This window comes from Sceloporus occidentalis, unplaced genomic scaffold (genome assembly GCF_023333645.1).
Source record: "Sceloporus occidentalis isolate IW3139 unplaced genomic scaffold, rSceOcc1.0.p SCAF_6, whole genome shotgun sequence".
Classification (NCBI taxonomy): Eukaryota; Metazoa; Chordata; class Lepidosauria; order Squamata; family Phrynosomatidae; genus Sceloporus; species Sceloporus occidentalis.
The window spans coordinates 54203692-54224848 of NW_028316986.1; the positions used below are offsets into that span (position 1 = coordinate 54203692).

Here is a 21157-nt window from a genome sequence, read left to right on the forward strand (position 1 = left end):
AAAAAATCCAGTTTGAGACCACTTTAACTGCCTTGGCTCAATGCTAAGGAATTCTGGGAACCGTAGTTTTGCGAGGCATTCGGCCGAGAGCGCTCTGGTGCCAGATTAAACTACAACAAAAAGCGAAGGGTAGGTTGGTGGAAAGAAGATACTGTAGAAGAAACTGATGGGATAGAAAGATTAAGGAATAAGTGGCATGGACGGGAAGTGAATTATGGATGATTGCTGTAGACTTTTATGTTTTATGTTTGTTGTGTGTAAAGGGTTCAATAAAAATTAATAATAAACTACAATTCCCAGGTTTCCCTAGCACTAAGCCAGGGCAGTTAAAGCGGTCTCAAACTGGATTATTTCTGCAGTCTTGTTTTGGCCCTCGGAAACATGAACTCGTGTTATTATATGGGTGTTTCCAGCTTTTATTTGGCCATGCCCCACGTTTCCTTGAAGGCCCTACATTTTGCAGTGCCTTGTCCATCTTTGCAGTAAGGGCATGTGTGGTCATAGCCCTGCATGTCTTTGAATTCACTGTTTTAGGTTGAGATTATGTAGTTCTTCCTTGGTCATTATTAGTTTTGCTTTCTTTGGCTGCATCCACACTGGAGAAATAACCCTGTTTGGCACCGCTTTAACGCGGTGCCAGAGGGCCCACAACAAGCTCCAACTCCCAGAATTCCATAGCCTTGAGCCAGAAAAGCGTTAAAGCGGTGCCAAACAGGGTTATTTCTCCAGTGTGGATGCAGCCTTTATGTCCCTCATTAAGGCTGCCTTTACACTTCCCTCCTTGACCTCCCTGATTAACTGCATAGTGTTTCCTCACACAAATCTGCCCGGATACCAAAAATGGCCCCCGCGCGCTCCTCCGCCAATAGAAAAACAGGATGGAGTTCGGGTCAACCAATAGGAGCGGAGAAAGGGGGAGCGCCGGGTAGGGAACGACAAAATGGCGGCTGCCAGGTCTCTGTTCTTCTCTGGCTGGAGGCAGTTGGTGTCAGGCTTGTTTGGGGGCGGCTGGGCCAGGATCCCCTCCCGCGGGCTCCGGCAGGGTGAGTGCCGCTTCCCTTCCTTCTTTAGGAGCTTAAAAAGCAACGACGGCGGCTCAGGGCGAGGAAGGGCAGGCGAGGGTCTTCCAGTGGTTCTCAACCTTTGGGCCTGCAGATGTTTTGGACTTCAATTCCCAGAAGCCCCAGCCAGTATGCTCATCGTTCAGGAATTCTGGGAGTTGAAGTCTCAAAGAATCCAGAAGGTCAAAGATTGAGAACCACTTAAAAGGAAGGAAGGTAGGTTGAGGTGGTGACCTGTTTGGTTGGGATGGCTGCAGAAATAACCCAGATTGACACCACTTTAACTCCCCTGGCCCCATGCTATGGAATTATGGGACCTGCAGCTTGTGGTGGCTCCAGAAGTCTGATAGAGAGAGCTACATGTCTTGCAGGACTACAGTTCCCAGAATTCCAGAACATTGAGCCAGGGCAGTTAAAGTGGTCTCAAACTGGGTTTTTTCTGCAGTGTTTTTTACGTGGTGGGGCTGGTTGTGTCCTTGTTTCTTGCCAAGCAGAGATTTCATTACAAGTCACACTCTCTCAGCCTCAGAGGATGGCAAAGGCCAGTCCTCCGTTGAAGAGACTTGCCAGGGAGACCCCATGATAGGAAAAGTGAGCAGATGTCCTAACTGCAAAGGAGGACAAACCACAGAAGAATGTAGGACATTCCAGAGAACATGTAGGGCATGACATAATGCAAGCTAAATATACTCATATAAGTGTAAATTCAGCATCTTAGTCATGATCAGAATGGAGGACATGGAGGTTGAAATGTCCTGGGAAAGGAGGGTGCCTGGTCACTGGCCTGGGAGATGACTTGAAGGCACATAACAACAACTGGACTTTGTTTGCCTATAAAAGGAACAACGTTAGAGCAGAGCAAGGCTCCCTGTGCATTGTAACCCTAAATATATCTTCTACTCTACTCAGAAGTCAGCCCAGTTGCACTCAGTGGGAGTTGCTCCTCAGGTATTGTCCTTAGAATTGTAGCTCTGTTTTAATGTCCTGTTGCAAGGTTATTAATTTAGGATTTTTTCCCCAGACCCTCAAAATCTTTACTGCTAAAAACCCATCCTACATACCTCGTTTTTATTCCAAACATAACAAGCCTAAATACTCTGAAGGTACCGGATTCCCCCTGATCTTGGACACTAAACAGGGTTAGCTCTGGTTAGTACTTGGATGGGAGACTGCCAAGGTATACCAGATGGCATAGGCTATACTTCAGAGGAAGGAATTGGCAAAATGACCTCTATATGAAATTTATGGGGTTGCCATGAGTTGACAGGAAACTGGCAGGCACACCACCCCCATCCCCCAAAAGTACCACTAGGTGAGCCTCACATTTCATGTGGTTTCAACAGGAGTACAATTCCACATACTTTCAGCTGGAGTACCATTCCACCTACTTACATTTTTTCCTGTCCTTTTTTCTCTGTGTCTCTAGAAGATGAGAGAAAGTGAATAATCTGAGTCCTCTCTGGACATCTGTCCTGACCTTTCCCAATAATCCATGTAGTTAACCAGGTTAAGGAAGGAAGGAAGACAAAACTCACATTATAAAAGTAGTTGCTAGTAGAAAGGCAGGTACAAATGGCTCAAACTCTGTTTATTATGAAAACAGTGAAGCAGAATAAACAGCATAACTATTTTTCACTGCTTCTTCTCAAGAAACTGGTGTGTTGCACTAAGCAACCCTAAGTGTACATAGAAAGTCTCAAACTGGTAACACAGGCGCGTTACAGACAGGCCAATGAGACACCGTCGTTACGCATGAGGGGTGGCACTTCCTGATGCGCCTTGCCCCTCGCGCATAATGAGTATGTCAAAATGGCGGCGGCGCCGCATACAGATGGGCGCTGCCATTTTCATGTCGCAGACGCGCAGCATCTGGACATTGCATGCTGGAAGTGGTGCCGCGAGTGCACGCCTTGCGGCGCCACTTCTGGGGCGCAGGAAGAAGCGCCATTTTGGTGCTTCTTTCTTGCTGCGCCTGGGAACCGCGTGGTTTGGCTGCTGCAGTTCCCGGACGTAGCAACCGGCAGTGACGCGAGACTGCTTGTTTGGGGCGGTCTGTAAAGCACCACAGATTAGCAAAAAGGGCAGGTTGGATGTGGGACAAGACCAAGTGTTGTCTTATGTCTGGAGCAAAGCATTGAAATGTTACTTTTGTTTTACTACAACTCCCAGAATAACCACTAGGACCCAGCCATTTGGGCAGTTGTCTAAAATATAATTTTCCCAAGCTTTATTCTGCAGTGTAAAATATGTGAGGAAGGGTATAAATTACTATGGCCCCTTGTTTTGTGGCAACAAGGCAAGTGGAAGAGACTGGAAGGAAAAACCTGTGTTTGTTTTGGAGTTCTTGGGTTTGTTATTTGTTTCATTTTAGTTTGGGTTGATTTTTTGTTTTGTTTGTTTGTTTGTTTGTTTGTTTGGATGATAGGCAACCCCAATAGGTCAATATACCTAAGAACTCTATATGTATGGCGTAAAGGCGACAGTTTTCCCAATAATTTGTCCCAGTTCCAAAACTATAGATCTTTGGAACATTGAGACACTGTGCCTGTGCCAAAAACTTGCATAACAAACAACTGGTGATCATTTGCCTACTGCTGCTTATTAAATATTTTTATATGCATTTCAGTTAGGGTTTACACAAATAAAAACATAAGGTTTCCACAAAGAATAAAACAGACAAAATGTAAATACAAAATGGTTGAAGTCAACAAAATCATAGGATCAGTATACAATAGTATGATTATATTTACATCTCAAAGTCTTGAGAGTATGAAATACGGGGAAGTAATTCTTACTGTTGCTTTTCTGACTGGTGCCAAAAAAGCAACACGGTAATTACTGGGTGAAACTTTCTAAGATCATAGAATTATAGAGTTGGAAAAGACCTCAAGGGCCATCCAGTCCAACCCCCTGCCATGCAGGAACACAGAATCAAAGCACCCCTGACAGATGGCCATCCAGCCTCTGTTTAAAAGCTTCCAAAGAAGGAGACTCCACTACACTCCGAGGGAGTGTCTTCCACTGTCGAACAGTCCTTACTTTCAGGAAGTTCCTCCTAATGTTGAGGTGGAATCTCTTTTTCTGCAGTTTGCATCCATTCTTCCGGGTCCTAGTCTCTGGAGCTGCAGAAAACAAGATTGCTCCATCCTCAATCTGACACCCCTTCAAATACTTAAACAGGGCTGTCATATCACCTCTTAACTGTTTCTTCTCCAGGCTAAGCGTTACCAACTCACTAAGTCTTTCCTCAAAGGGCATAGTTTCCAGAACCTTCACCATTTTAGTCACCTTCCTTTCAGCTGGGACATGAACAATGAAGTGGCCCTAATTCTAGTAATATATCGGACCACTATTCAAATCAGTAGTACTGAAAACACCTGAAAAGTCTAGGACAGGCATGACCAAAGTATGGCCCTGTCTGCAATCCCCAAACTCTGCCAGACCACCTTTTTGTGGCAAAAAAGAAGTGGTGGATGGCCTTTCTCAGGCCTCAATAACTGAAGTGTACACAAGAATACAAAACGAAGTGGCGGTGTTGACACTTCCATTTCCTAGCCTGATTGTCATGTCCAGTTTATGATGGGTATGAGCAGTCTTCAGAGCTTTTTGCAGACGTACCAAAGTGGGCCTCTGAGGTCCAAAACACTGCAGAAATAACCTAGTGTGTGAATAATCTTTATAAATAATTTTTGATCAAAGTGTTGTTGTTGTTTTCCAAATTACACCAGTTTTAATTAGGACTCCTCCATGTTTCTTATGGGCACATTTTCTTTACTGAACAAAAGTGCACACAATTGGACGTATATCCCACTTTTCTCCCACAATGGGATTCAAATATTTAACTTGCTGTTATTTTCTTTTTATCTACAGTTGTAGAAATTACGGAAGGGAACACAACTGTTGTAAGTATATCTGTTATCCTTTCTGAATGGCAAATCCTTGTGTTTGTAAAACAGCAAATTTGTTTGCATGGACAAATGTGAATGAATAATCTTGAGTGAATAAACAATGTAAATTAAGGTTTCTTATTTTGTGTTACAATGATTTTTCTAAGAGATTGCAGAGATGACCTTTACATTCTCCTCTTGAACATCTGTTATTTCCCAGTTGCTTCCATTTCAGGCCCTTGCTGCCTCACTGGAAGAAATGTGTGAGAGGGCAGGGATGCCTACAGTTTTAGAACAGTTATACATAGTTGAAGGAAGGCTTTTGGAACAGTAGAGAAGCTGGTGTGGGAAAGAACCACATCTCAGTGACACCATTACCTAGAAGTATTACGAGGCAAGCTTTTGGAATATATTCATTTGCTGATGTGTTTAAGAGCTTTTGTTTTTGTGCAGAATTGAAATGAGCTGCCTCTCGTCTAGGTTTTTGATACTTTTGAGGGCATGTGAGGAGAATGCAACAGCATCATGCTTTAATGTTAACCAGATATACAGGGCCTTGCAGAGGTATTCCCTTCTCCCCCAATGTGACATTTCCACATTTTGTTGTTTTATAATCTGAAATTAAAATAGATATAATTTACATTGTTACTATTTGATTTATAGAAGATACCCAATACAATGAATATGCAAAAAATGTTTTACTGTAAATAAAAACAAACAGTCTTTTCTGTTGAATCATCTGCAAGGCACTCTTAACAATGTAATGAAGTAATGAATAAAAGCATGTGTTTAATATGACATGGAATTAAAATTTCTAATCATGAAAACGGTATACTGTGCTGTGGTACTGACACTTTGCTAAATCATTTGCTTATAAAATATAAGGTAAAAGCAAGGATTGAGTATGGGAGTAGCCATATCAAAACAGCTCTAAGGTAACAACATACTTGTCCTCTGGCTACATCTCCTATTTTGCTCTAATATTCTTGTTCTTCCACTGTTCTCATCCCAGCTCTCTTTTTTTTTCTTTGCCATGCATGATATCCATGCACTTATATTGAATGGATGTCTATACAGTATATTACTTTGCTCCTTCACCCACATACATTTATTACCTGATTGGTGTTCAAAGAGTTTCTTCTGTAAAAGGCAGTGTTTGGTTGCTTTTAATTCAAAATTACCATGAATTTCTTCCACTTTAAAAAATTCTTCCTTAAAATGCTATCTGAGAAATTTGTTGGGACAAGGTGCAAAAGTTCAATAAAATTTAGTCCCAGGAAAACAATAAAATGGGATTTAATGTGGCTACATTCCATTTCACTGCTTTCTTGAGGGTAAGCTATACTTATATTGTGATCTTGATCATATTAAATATAAAATACTAATATGGAAACTTGATGTTGTTGTTGCATTTACATGGAAAATGTGGCAATTACAAAAACCATGAAGCTATGAGAGTGTTTTCAACGGTAACTTCCTGTTTGTGGAACAAACTCCTTCCCCAGACTAGCCTTCCAGGTGCTTATCTTTCACACATCCCTTTTATTTTCCCAGGCCTTCTAGACACTTGCAGATCCCAGTCTCGTTTTCCATTAGTGGTGGTTTTGGTTTTGTCTGGTTTGGTTTGGTTTGGTTTGGTGTGAGTGGGAGACCATATAAATTCCATAAATAAATACATAAATTAGTCGGTAGAGAATGTCATCATAAAAAAGAATGACAATGAATAAAATGTTAATAAGTCACTTTTTAAAAAAAATCTCGATAAGCTATGGGCAGAAATTCCAAGTACCTTGAGTCTGTAAGATAGGGTGACATTTACTGCATCCACTGTACCCAAACTTGGCGATGTTGGCTGGGAATGGTGGAAGTTGTGCTCCAACATATCTGGTAGGCACCAAAATGAGGAGCTCTTGTATAGATTATTTCCTGTTATATGGAACTAAAAAATTTCCCTATCTGAGCTATACTTTGGCGAGGGGGTATAGAAAATATTTATGATTATTATGTTAATATTATTTAAAATGCTGACATCATTCCAGGATATACGGAGGTTCTCTGAAGGAAGGGTGTTCTCTGATAGAAAACAGACCAGAGTCCTACAGAATTAAAAAAAAAAAGCATACAGTGCATTGGAGTCAGAATTATCCCTGCTTAAAATGCCAGGTTCTCTGCACACAAGGGTAGATTGAGAGAAGACAAGGCAAAGCACTCCAGAAATGAAGGTGCTCTGATACTTGTGTTATATTTGAGTTGGTTTTTATTCAATTTTGAGGCACTCCCAAGTTAAATTTCCAAGGCTACTACAATATAGTATAGTAAATGATAGATTCTTGTAATTCAGTATTTCATAGTAAAGATATTAAGATATTAATGACATACAAAAGGGCAATATAATGTGGAGATAATTCTCTAAAATTTCCATCTGTGGTTTGGTGGATGAATGTACCCACAGGAAAAAGAATATTCTGTGATCTTGAGGATGTAGCACAGATGAAATCAAATATGTTTTATAAATGAGGTCAGTCACTTTGATTTTATTTTGCTCCTGATTTATAAGTGCAATTTGAAGATGTTTGTCAGAACACTTTGCTTTTCTCATTGGCATCATGAATGTCTGGTGGAAAAGTAAATAAAGCCAAAATATTGTGAGGAAGGTACATTTACCTCCATGTAGCACTTTCTGGAGTTCTGTGAAGAAATTTGTGGTGAGGGCATGGACATTAGCTTTGATCTTCTGGGCTTTTCTAGAGTAACTCATATTACATTTTGAGTAGTGAAATAAAACATTTTGCTCTCTGAACTGTTAGGTTTTTGAGCCAGATAACTTTAATATACATTTTAATAGGTTTCTTGTGTACTAATAACCATGTTAAATCAGTTTGGGGTACTTGGAAACTAGCTGTATTAATTCCAGAGTAATAACTTGTGTTACATTAATAGATACAGGTTTTAACATCTGTGAAACAGAGACCCCATACAGACAGGCCAAAATAAAGCTGCTTCAGGTCACTTTGGAGGTATGCTCTTTAAATGATGCATGCATCTTAAGAGTCCGGAAGCCACACCAAAGCCACAATCCAGTCCTACGGACTGGAGCGCAGCTTTGGTGCAGCTTCCAGACTCTTAGGACACATGCATCATTTAAACAGCATACCTCCAAAGTGACTCGAAGCAGCTTTATTTTGGCAGTCTGTATGGGGCCAGATAATACTTTTTACTTCATCTTTTGAGTAAATCATTTCAAGATAGCCATCCTCCTACATAAGACTAGATTTTTAAAAGCTGGTCCCTCAGTTTTGGTCCCTCAATAATGGAGAGGTAGAACAAGTTAATGACAGCAGTTATATTTATCAGGGGCAAGAGGATGCTGTCCAGCCATGTTGTAGAAAATTATATTTTTATTTTATTTTTTATGAGAATAGATGTGTTTTGAGCTATACAGTTGCCTTTTGGTATGTTATGCAGATGATGGAGCAAACTTGTTCTCAGCTACTGCTAAAGGGAAGGACTAGAACCATTTGGTGGAAGTTGAGGGAATCCAATCCTGTTTAATTTTAAAATACTTCCTAACAGTATGAGCCGATTGAAAGTGGAATTGACTGTCTCAAGAGGATGTAGCCTCTTTTTTTTTTAAATATATTTAAGCTGCATCTGGACAACCATCTGTGAGAGATATTGTAGTTACAAGGTAACTGCACTGGTAGTGAATTGGAGTAAACAACTTCCAAGATATCTTTCAACTTCATTTAGAAGAGAAGAAGCATGGGAAAAGAATTATTCTCTTTCTGGAAAGAGTTGCAAAATAACTGCCCTTGGTAAATAGCTTCACACAAAACATTGTTGGACACTTAAAAAAAAACAACTAGTAACCATTCAGATATCATTTTTGCCACGTGTCAGCATAACTCTCTGGGATGTTTATACAAAATGAACCTGGTATCTTTCAACTATTAAAAAATATTGCAAGTGTAATGATATTATATGAAACATATAATTAAATCCTAAAGCACTTTTGACTAAATAAAAATGACTTTTCCCTTGTCATACCTATGGGAACAGGCAAGAAAAAAGAGTATATATTGCTTGTGTTCTTTATTGGTAAGAGTGCCAAATGATATGAACATAGTATTTATCATATAAGAATACCACAAATTGGGAGTATAAGCATAATATTTTCAAACTAGAAGTCCAGTTTTCACCATTTGGTAGCTGTAGGCTCTCATTCCATGTTTTTTTCATAGTCCTGTTAATTGAAACTCTTAGGTAAAGTATGCACTGTACCACTCACAGTTCACCAGTATGGTCCACTAATGTACTTTTAGGACATGCAGTCCTCTGCAAACAATGTATTCTGAATTCCTCAATCATAAATACACCATCCATCAACTCACTGTAAATAATCCTGTCTTTAGTACCCAATATGTCCTTTCTTCTTGTTGCAAGTTTAGCACACGCCCCACTTTTTTGTAGCCTCCCCCTCAGTTTCTTGCCCCCAGTGTAACAGTGGGGATGGCTGTTGATTCTCATATCCTAGAGATTTGATTTCTTGACTCTGGGGTTGTCTGTGTGGCATTAAATGAATGTGGCAGAAAAACTGGCTATGCATGATTTTTTTTTTTGGGGGGGGGGGAGGGCTACCTAAATTAACAGCCCTTCATGAACTGCCTACTGGTGGCCAATTTCCATAATGTTCACAGTTTACACTAAGGCAGACTTTTTAAGTTGGAATCTTGTTGTGGTGCTACACTAGCATAAAAATAGCTGTGCAGCTATTTAAGCATGTTCCAGTGGTGGTGAACCTGTGGCACGTGTGCCAGAAGTGGCACGCATATCCTTCTCTGTGGGCACACACTCTGTCACCCCAGCACAGAGTTCGCCAGAGTTCATTACTAGAAAGCCAGAGAAACGTGGCACTTTGTGATAAATAAATGGGTTTTGGGTTGCAGTTTGGGCACTCAGTCTGTAAAAGGTTCACCATCACTGTTTAGAGGTGCTTAATTGCAGTCCTTATTGTAATGTGTATTGCCTAGTGGCAGACCTAAAGGCCTTGACACCATTGCACAACATTATACAACTGTGGGATCCAGTGTAACAATGCTGACGTATAGCTGTGTTGTGCTAAATAGTGTTAGAAGCCTCACAAGATAGTAATAAGGCCTTCTTGTCCCCGTCCCTCCCATCATTCTTGCATTATTAGTGGATAGTCATGTAACAATAAAAGTATGACTTTAACCTTTACAAAAGTAGTCATTATTTGTAATGTGCATAACCTTTCCAGGTTTGTGGCCGTCAAGCCCACTGCATCTAGTTTTGAGTTTCCTACAGTTTGGGTAAGCAACTAGAGGCCTTCAAGATGTTGTTGGACTGTAATTTCCAGCATTCCTCACTATTAAGTAGTCTAGCTTGTTTTATGAGAGTTGCCTGACAACATCAGCAAGTTGACCACCCCTAGTTCTTAACTGAAGATTGAGAAAATTATGTTGTTACGATTGTGTCAAGTGGGATAGAACTGGATTTTTTTTCTTAAAAAAAAGTTTGCAGGTCTCCTTAAAGAGAAAGAATATAGAAGCTGAATGTCAGGAAATGCTTTTTCTTGTCAAATACGGTAGGAGATTGAAATGTGCTTCCCAAGGGAATTGCTATGAACTTCACTGCGTTAAGACTCTTTAAATACAAATTTGAACTAGGCTTTGGAAAGGTATGTTTCAGGCAACTATCCTAGTTATTATAGATACTACTGCAGTGATAACAAATGGGAGAAGCATCACTTTGCTATAGCTGTTAATAAAAGAAGACAGCTTCATGCTTCTGCAACATGTGAATCCAAGTTCACTGATGTCTTCAATGTGGCAATCTTAAATCATGCCTTGTTATTAATGTTATAGCTATCTGTACATTTTTTTTCACCAGGGTGAATTAGAGCCCTCCTTGTCAGCAGTTGACTTCTTCACTGCATTTGCAAATCACAGGAAGCCATAATATTTTGTTGAATTCTGATTTTTGATGTTTGAGCTCATCCCTGCTAACATGCCAGGTTAACCATCCTCAACTCACAATCTGAAACCATGGTGTGTTGCTGGATTAGAAATTGGCTTATTTAAGCCATGGCTTGCTGTGCCATCTGAACCTATAACCGTGGCATGTCTCTGGCCTGCTTCCTTAACTGCTCATTCTGAAGTAGGAGCTACTGTAACTAAATGGGCTGGAGAGAAACAAAACAGAGATGGGGGAAACAGGCCATAATTTATTTGAACATTTGCCATGGAATTCATGGCATAAGAAATATATTTTACAAAAACTATATCTTATTCTGGTATGCAAACCTTTTAATATTTCTGAAACTGATGGCACATGTAAGAATCCTGATGCTGTTTGAAACTGAGCTATGAATTTTGTATTCAAGTATCTTCTCTGCTGTATTCTAAGTAGCAGCTGAGGCTAGCTGCTCTTTTCCTGAGATTTTACACATTTGAGTTTACATGTTGGAAATCCAGCAACAGTCTGAAGCATATCAAAAAGTATGAATTCTAGATCTCTGCCCACACTAATCAGGCTGTGCTCTGTTTCCTAGATTGAAGGCAAAGTTCTGGAAGTTGTGGAAGCTCCAACTCCTCCAAATCCTTCTGGGCAATGTCCTATCTGTCGCTGGAATCTGAAGCATAAATATAATTATGAAGTGAGTTTTTATTCTGAGATCTACTTCTCAAAAACAATGTGTGAGATTAAATGGCAACCTATATTGAATACTCAGAGTATGAACCTAGGTGGTAGCTACCACATTTCACTACCTGTGTTCTTAATTCCTTTTGTATCCTTCTGCTTCTTAGGACAGTGAACTTAGATTATACTGTTGCTGAATCATTCCCATAACTGCACACATGGTACTGCTAGCTAATGTCACCTAGATAATAATCAGATTTATAGAACATAAAGTAAAGATGGTTGTTAGTAAGTAAATGAATGTGTGTGTAGCCTACATCAATCTTCCAGATGGTTGTTTTGTTTTGCAGTTGTTGGCTGTTCCCTGTGATGATTTGGGCTTTGCTAACACTCATCTACAGACTTATATGCACACACCAGTTTGTGCAATCAGAGGCATATGCAGGTTCCATATTATCACATGGAAACAAAGCAGTGACCACAATTAACATTTGCTCAGGCTTTCAGTTGGAAGAATTATAATATCTTGCATTTGTCATGATCTTCTATTTTGCACTAGATGTATAAATCTCATGGAGTTCACACTCATAGTGGTAACTTCTGACCTTTTTTCTTCTGGAAAGCTCATTGAGGTACATCAAAATATTGTTAAATACATGAGGCAGCTGGCATTTGATTTGAGTTGGGTGATGTGTAGTGAGCCCTACCATTGAATACTGTATACATCCCCTGTTGAACTATAGAATAAGTACACATTTGATTGATAAACGAATTAACATATGAAATATTAGTTTATACTGGTTTTATGTTAATGCACAGAAGATATAGTCTTCAGTTAAATGTGACATATGATAGAAAAGGGATGGAGAAGGAAAATTAGCAATTAAGATATCAGTTCTTATATATACCCACCAATGCTGGAGACAGTTCTGGATGAGAAAGAGGGGAAAAAAGAGTAGCTCTTCTAAGAGTAGTTTTCTAAGATTTCAGTGCCTCTAGGAGCATGAATTTGTGATAACTCTCTACAAGTGAGATGGGTTTCAAAAAAATCCAAAGAGCAATGTGAAAAAGAAAGAAAAGTTTAAAGGAATGGACAATAATTAGTGACCCTTGAAAATTAAATTTTAAGAAAAGGTCTCCAGTCAGCAATTCTTCTGAAAGTGCTTAATATGAGCAAGCAAGAATTGAATTCTTCTTAATTCTTTTCACAAAGGTTATTCAAAGTCTGGGAGAAAAGAAGTGGGGGAAAAATACCCTGCTAGAAATGGAAAGGAAGGGAACCAGACAAGGACACATTAAAGATAAGGAAACCAAAGCTGCAGAATAAGTTAATGTCAATGGGATTAATAGGCTACAGATACAAATGCATCTGGTGGAAAAGAAGTAGCTTGTGAGATGGCAGGCTCACAAATTAAGAGAAAGGGAAAACAAGAAAAATAAGGAGCTGAAAAGGAGCTTTAAATAATTTAGTGATGACGATTGTGTGAATGAGTTTTCAAGAAAGTAGGTAAGGAAATACTTGAGACATGGAGTTAATTTGCAAGTCTGGATCATATGTGGCCAAGCAGATTTGCTAAGATACTGATTTACTAACTTGTTTTTAAGAACACTTGAAGTGAAGATACTTCTCTGAAAATAATGGCAAATGCCAAATGTTTTGAAAGTAGTGATGATGTTCCATATAGTATATGTTTAGGCCAAGCTCCATATGGCATGGCTTAACCTCATTTGTATCTTTAAAACAAACTGCTAATAGAAACTGCCTGAAGATTAGCTTCAGACCAGCAATCTTTGTGAAACCCGTGGCAGTAAATGGGTATAAAACTTTCTTTCCCATAGTCCCAGTTGTGGAGCAGTTGCTATTTGCAATATGGAAAATATATGCAGCATTAAAACCATCATTATAAGTGGACCTTATTTTCCTGTAGGTTAATAGAGGTTCAAATCAATAATGGTGTGGCAGTTCTGGTGTAACAGAGTGTGTAACACTGGTGATAACAATTGGTGTTCTAGTGAAACAGAAGAATTATATGATCAAAGTGATGATGCCAATACAATGGACCCTCTGTATCAGTAGACTGGCAGTCTGTGAATTTGACTGCCCACAAAGCTTCTAGCCCCATTTTATTCAATGGCATCACTGAATAATATGGGGGCTTGAGTGTCTGTGGTTTTTGCCATTCGTCACAGGACCAAACCTCCCACAGATGGGAAGCCTCCACTGTAATTTAGTGATATTAAAGTTGTTAGATGGCATCACTCATTCCATTTGAAGAATTTTAGAGGTGGTGGTGGAGGTGCTGGTGGTTACTATTTATTTATCTATCTATTTATTTATTTTTAACCTGCCTTTTTCCCAGATCAGCCTGAATCCAGAGAAAACGAAAGTACTTGTGATAGGTTCTCCTGGCCCAGGGATGGCAGTGTTTCCACCTGTCCTGAACGGGATCACGCTTCCTGTGAAGGACTCAGTATGCAGTCTGGGGGTGCTCCTTGACTCGTCGCTCCACCTAACATCTCAGGTGGATGCAACGGTCAGGAACACCTGTTATCAGCTTCGGCTCATACGCCAGCTGCGTCCCTACCTGGGCCGGGGGGACCTTGAAACAATAGTACATGCTCTGGTAACCTCTCGTTTGGATTTCTGCAATGCGCTCTACATGGGGCAACCCTTGTACCATACCCGGAAGCTGCAATTGGTGCAGAATATGGCAGCAAGACTGGTCACTGGCACATCCAGGGCCAGTCACATAACACCGGTCCTTAAAGACCTTCATTGGCTGCCTATTCGCTTCCGGGCGCAATACAAGGTGTTGGTTATCACCTATAAAGCCCTAAATGGCTTGGGCCCAGGGTACTTAGAGGACCGCCTCTCCCCATACAATCCGCCCCGCACACTCAGATCTGCCGGGAAGCATTTATTGAAGGTTCCAGAGGTCAGATTGGCTACCACCACCCAGAGGGCCTTCTCCAGCTCGGCCCCAAAACTCTGGAACTCGCTTCCCGACGAGCTCCGCTCGGCCACCTCCTTAGACCGCTTCAGGAAGGGTTTGAAAACACACCTTTTCGAGCAGGCATACCCTGACTCCTGACTCCTGTGATGCTCCCCTTCTCCTCCAGACAGCATTGTTGAGCTGTCTTGTGTTTTGGTTTTTATTGCTATTGATGTTATTGTTGCTTATGAGATGATGTAGATGTTTTTAATGTTTGATGTTGCTTTATTGTTGTGAATTGCACTTGTTGTTAACCGCTTTAGAAAAGCGGTATATAAATAAAAATTTTATTTTATTTTATTTTATTTAGATCAGGACTAAATATTTTACTGTTGAAACCCACCCAGATTCTCTGTGATAGGGCAGGCCAGAAATAAATCTTTATTATTATTATTTCTAACAACATATTTTTTAAAAATATGTAAGATGGAGAGTGCTAAGGATACTTTAGAAAATGCTGCAAAGGAGAAAGTCCAATACTATGAGAACTTAAAGGATATAATAAGGAAACAATTTGAGATAGAAAATGTTTATTTTTATGGATTTGTTTGTGGGGCAAGGGGGAAGTGGCCAAGTTGCAACTTTGCTATTTTGGACCACATTGGAATAATAGCAAGGAGAGCAATATATCTTGCAGAGATGTTCTCAGGGAGAACTTTGCAATATTGTGAAGCAATGTTAAGAGTACCATATATACTCAACTATAAATCGACCTCATGTATAAGTCGAGGGCAAGTTTCAGGGCCAAAAATAAGGATTTTGCTATGACCCGTGGATAGGTCAAGGGTAAAATTTAGAGGTACATAGCAAAGGATCTAAAGGATGAAGCATAGCAAAACAATGTCAAAGAACATACAGAAGTCCAGCAAACATAACTCTTTGTGTTTACTACTCTGAAGGCTGGGTGAATGAGAGAGTAGAAGGGGTCGGTGCTTCACATATTATACTCCTGATTTTCACCAGGGGATGGTTCCTTCTTTTAAATAAGAGTTAAGATACACTACTTACATTGACCCGTGGATAAGTCGACTCAGGTTTTTGGGGTCCATTTTGTGACCTAAATTTCTAGACTTATACATGAGTCTATACAGTATTTGAAAATGGGTAAGATCGCCCAGGGATATACATGCCTGCCATTTTTAACTATTATAGTTGTCATATTGTCATTCATTATTGTAATAAAGTGTTGCACTTGATGTACATAATGGGACAGTGGAAATAATCTCATAATGATTACCACCCTGTAGTTTGCTAATAACAGCATGGCGATAAGCAGGAGTCATGCAGCAGTCATGTAACATCTGACCTAAAATATATCACAGATGGGCCGCATGAGACCTGGTCAATCTCAAAAATCTTTCTACCAGCTATACTTATGAAGGTGGTGGAACAGATAGAAGCACCCCACCCACCCACCCCCCGCAACAGATCTCAAATCATGGGCTGGTTCATAAGGGAAAATACTGTCTTTCAAATAATCTATACCTGAGCTGTATAAGGCATGATAGGTCAAAACCAGCCCTTTGAATTGTGCCCAAAAATGAAACAGCAGTCAGTGAAACTGTTGCAATAAGGGTGTGATCTTTGTAGCTAGTTCCAGTTAGCAATCTGGCTGCAGATCTTTGAACCAATTGAAATTTCTAAACAGTCTTCAAAGACAGCACATGACAGTAATCCAGTGGGATGTAACTAAGGCATGCGTCACCATAGCCAGATCTGACGTCTTGAGGATCAGGCACAGCTGGCGCACAAGCTTTAACTGTGCAAATGCACTCCTAGCCACTACTGAAACCTGGGCTTCTAGGCTTTAGAGTAGACTCCAGGAGCGCACCCAACCTGCGAACCTGTGTCTTCAGAGGGAGTGCAACCCCATTCAGCACACAATGAATACATATTTCCTGATCTCTCTTTCGACTGACCAGGAACACAACCGTCTCGTGTGGATTAAGTTTCATTTTGTTTGCCTTCATCTGTGCATTACTAATGACAGGCACCAGTTTTGAACCTTGCCTTGTAGTGGACAGGTTTAATAGGATGCCACATACCGATGGAACCAAACCCCAAAACTCCAGCAAACCTCTCCCAATAGCTTCATGTATATGTTACATAGTATGAAGGACAGAACTGAACCCTTAGAGACCCCTTGGCCAGCAACCAAGGGGCCAAATAAGAGTTACCCATCACCACTCTCTGGGTTTGACTCTCCAGGAAGGAATGAAGCCACTGAAAAACAGTGCCCTCAAATCCCATCACAGCAAGGAGACCCAGAAGTATGCCATGGTTGATGGTATTGAAAGCTACCAATCGGTCCAGCACAACCAACTGGGACACACTTTTCCCTTTAGCTCCTGGCATAGGTTATCCATCAAGCTGACCAAAACTATCTCTGTTCCATACATAACCAAGCCTGAGTTCAGATTGAAACAGATGTGGATAATCCATTTCATCCAGAAACTCCTGGAATTCAGAGGATCCATTGATAAACTATCATTGCATATACTTGTAGTGGAAAGTGTGTGATCCTCCAAATAGTGTTGAATTGCAGCTGCCAGCAGCCATACCCAACATGGTGAATGGAAATAGATCAAGGTGTTACAGTCCAATAATTTCAAGAGGCCACATGTTTACCTATGTACATGAGAGAAATCTGGGTCTTCTGATCCTTTATGAATATCATTATCATTTAGAAGAACATAATGTTAAATAGACAGATAATTTAGAAGCTAAGTACATAAACATTACTGCTAAAGCAGATGCCCTGATACTGTAGGCCACACTGAATTCCACAGAAATTCTTTACCTCCCGCTAGTTGACAGACTACTGAGGTATAAATAAAGGGAAGTGTCCTAAGGAAAGCCATTATTTTTTGTGAAGCTAAGTCGGCTGTCAGACAATAATTGACCATCTCTATAAAACAAAAGACATCTGGCATCTTTGCTGGTTTCCCCAACAATTGTAGAACCACTGTCATTCTTTCAACTTTTTTGTATCAATTTGTTGTATTTAAAAACTGAATAACACTTACTGAATTAGATGGATGTGTTACAGCATGTTTGATAAGCACTGTTACAGTGCCTGAATTAGGAAGTCCTTGGCTTGAATTTACCCTCTGATATAAATGTGACCTTTGTGAAGTGACTTTTTCAACCAGCTGGTTCTGATCCTAATACAGGCATATACATTTACAGAATTGTTGTAAAGATACAAGTAGATAAATACAATTTGAAGACCTGTATAAATGCCACTTACTTTTTAAAAATCCCTTTAACTTACTAATTTAAGTTACTTAAATTACAAATTTAATTATTACAAATAAAAATGATTTGATGATGGCTTCACAGGAAAAGTGGTTTAGAATGTAGAATCCTTGGACATCAAGAGTCTTTTAAATTAATGGCTCAGTATCCAAGAAGAGTGCCTGGACAAGCAGCAGATCTTATCTAAGCCTAAATGTGTGATGGGGCTTAAATACCCTAAAGGCACCAAATCCCATCTGATCTTGGAAGCTAAGCAAGGCCAGTCCTGGTTAGTACTTAGATGGGAGACCACCAACAAATAACAGGTATTGAAGGCTATATTTCAGAGGAAGAAATTGTCAAAACAGCCTCTGAGTATTCCTTGCCTAAGAAATCCTTATGAAATTCATGGGGTCACCATAAGTCAACCTGAAGACACATATAAACATGTTGTATGTGATAAGATAAGAGTGTTTTGACTGTAAAAACAGATACTGACAAACTGATGGCTTTTTAATCAAATTGTCAATTTCCCAGGTAGCCATAGATACTTTGTTCTGCCAACAATTTCAGCTCTCCTCTAATTCCAGTGAATGTGCTATCTACAATGGGTTTTGTTTACTCAGCAGAAGAAATCAAATACCCTGTGGAGGTGAAAGCAAAACATGTTTCCTTTTCTCTTATTTAGAACATGATTAGTCTGATCAGGGAGTAAATGTCATCTCACTTTGGCAGCAAAGAGCAGAGACAGAACTATAGCCTTTGCTTATTAGCCCTGAATTAATTCAGTCCAAGTTGTTTTCATCAGATCCTTCAGATTACAGGGGTGGGAATCTGTGTTCAGCCTCTCCCAGGAGCTGTCCTGTGATTAAAGCAAATCTGTGGTTGCAGTCTTGGCTGTGCACTAGCACACAATGTTAATTTCATGGAACATGACGGCAGTATGCAAATCTGCCAGATTACTCGCACTCTCCTTTAACCCTTCTAGATTCTTTGTTTCTCCAGTGCCCCAAAACCTGACTGTTTCTCTGCACTATCCCAGGGGCTGACATCAGTCTGTACAAGGATAATGGGAGAGTCCCTCTCTTCTTACCCCTGGGATCTTTTTGAGGTTGCTGTAACCTTTTGTTAGCAAGCAACACTCAGAAGCCAAATGGCTTGGAGCATACAACATGCAGGGCTGAAATGGGTGGGACCTAATAGATTTGTTTTGAAAAGACTTTTACAAATGGGAAGTAGATTGGTTGCTGTGTTTATTTGGTTTGACAGAATTTAGAAATGAGCACTACAGTGAAGCTGCCAATTCTTTATCTCCATCACATTCTACTTCTTCTCGAAAAGGTCACACTAGTTCTGTGGCAGTTTAGAAAGTAGCAGGTACATTAGATCAGGACCTTTGACTATTAGAAGATTTTCCAGAGTGTTCCTGTAGTACATATTGATCAGTCCTGAAGCATTTGCCTCAGAGGTACTACATACTGAATTGTTCTTTATTTCCCTTCATGAAAATGAGTAAACTTTGCATGTGGTTGTCAGGAATTTGTTTTATTCATACCACCTAATAAAATAATAGTCATATAGTCATACAATTACTAATTAGTTGGCTCTTTTAGGATTAAACTTTAATTTCAAAGTAAGCTTTGTCAATGAATTGCCAAACCACTTCATGGTGAAACAATAGTTTTCAAACAGAGATAAGTATGACATTAAAGCATGGACAAGCACAGGTAGCTGTATACCCATATGAGAGCTGCAGTTTGGCTGTGGAAGTTGTCCTTCATTTTAAGAGAAGCCAGAGGATATCTTACAAGCCAGAGGATATCTTGAAGGGGGCTTCCACTCAATCAATATTAGTGTGCCCTGGAGTATTCCCATCTCTGCCTGGTGAGCCCTACTGTTGACATGAATGGTGTATGGCCTCTTACACTAATACAAACTTCTGCTGCTGGGTTCAAAGTTTCATCTGCCCGTACTGCAGAAGCATCACTGTTTACAAAAGCCATGGAATGAATTAAAACTAAATATTGCATTGGCTACCAAGCCATTCTGAGCATGAAAGTGCCAATTTTAATCATTCAACCTACACTGTTTAGACCCCAGCTCCTTAAAGATTATATTTTCCCAAGCAAGTCTGCCTTTCAGGTATGCTTTCATATTGCACTACTTTCTGAGGTGAAGCAAGTGGGAACCAAAGATAAGGTCATTTCAGTGGTGGAGCTTTAACTGTGGCATTTTGTTTCCCTGAGAAGCCTCACTTGGTCCACAGCTTGGAAGGTTGCATTTTAAAAGTAATATTGAAGGTAAAGTTAATGTTGGTCATTGATAACAAGAGTATTAAACTCATAGCTATTGAGGATACAATTTTAGATGGTTTGTCATTGCATTACACATTTTTAAACCTACTTTTCTGTTCCCTTTTGGGGGGAGAATCCTTAAAAAGTGGGGGGTTCTCAAAATGCTTCTGAAGCTTTTAGTCTTGCTAACCCTTGCACACACATTTGCACACCTACGCAGAATAACAATGCTGTGTGTTGTGAATTTATTTACAAAGGGGTCATCATTATGCGCTATTATTCAACAAAATGTCAATGTTACAGGTAACGTTACTTTCAATTTGTTGTTTCCATGATTTGGCCCAGCTTTATTTCATAAAACTGTTCTGGCTTCTCAGACCTTTACGTCATTTTAATTGATTTTAATTATTTTAATTCTGCCGTGGCTGCATGTTCGGCTCATTCTTATTCAATTGTTTTGCTTTTATTGATAGTGATTTTGAATCTAAATTACATGGAGAGTTTTTGAATTAAAAAGTAGGGTTAAAATAAATTTTGAATTAATTAGATTTGGATAACATGAAGTCACCCAACCTTGGATAATAGTTTTGAGCCAGATGCAACACTTCATGGTTTCAAAAGTCAACATAAAATCATGTACATATTAAGGATTGTTATTCCTTCATTAAAAGTTACTTGAAAAAGCAATTCTAAATCAAGGAGACACTTGTTGAATTTCAAGTCACTTGGTGAGTTCAGCAAATGGAGAAATCAGGTATCAAATCTGTATAACATTCTGTGCTTTCACAGTATCACCACTAGGAAGTTCCCTATCTCAAGTTCAGCTTCTTACCATTCTTTAAAATGCACAGTGCACAATGCAGTACAGAGGAAAAACAGGTTAACTTAGTGAACATTTTACAAAACACTAGACAGAACAGATTGTGATTCACATCACAAGCTAGTACAGTTCAAGCATAATACATATAAAATCTGTTCTGTAATCCAAGATGCTCAAATGCCAGTTCATTTGAGGTACTTCAGGA

The 21157-nt window shown here is 39.7% G+C and overlaps 1 protein-coding gene across 2 annotated transcripts in view; it reads left to right on the plus strand.

The window, feature by feature from the left end:
* Positions 1-914: 914 nt before the first annotated feature.
* Positions 915-21157, plus strand: part of MRPS18A (mitochondrial ribosomal protein S18A) — a 35112-nt gene continuing 14869 nt past the window's right edge. The window contains exons 1-3 of one of the 2 annotated variants that reach the window (XM_089529663.1): positions 915-1043; positions 4932-4963; positions 11520-11624. In XM_089529663.1, coding sequence (XP_089385789.1) covers positions 941-1043; positions 4932-4963; positions 11520-11624 — 240 coding nt within the window. In that variant the 5' untranslated portion in view covers positions 915-940. The remainder of the gene's footprint in view (positions 1044-4931; positions 4964-11519; positions 11625-21157) is intronic. The other variant, XM_089529664.1, reaches the window with a different exon arrangement.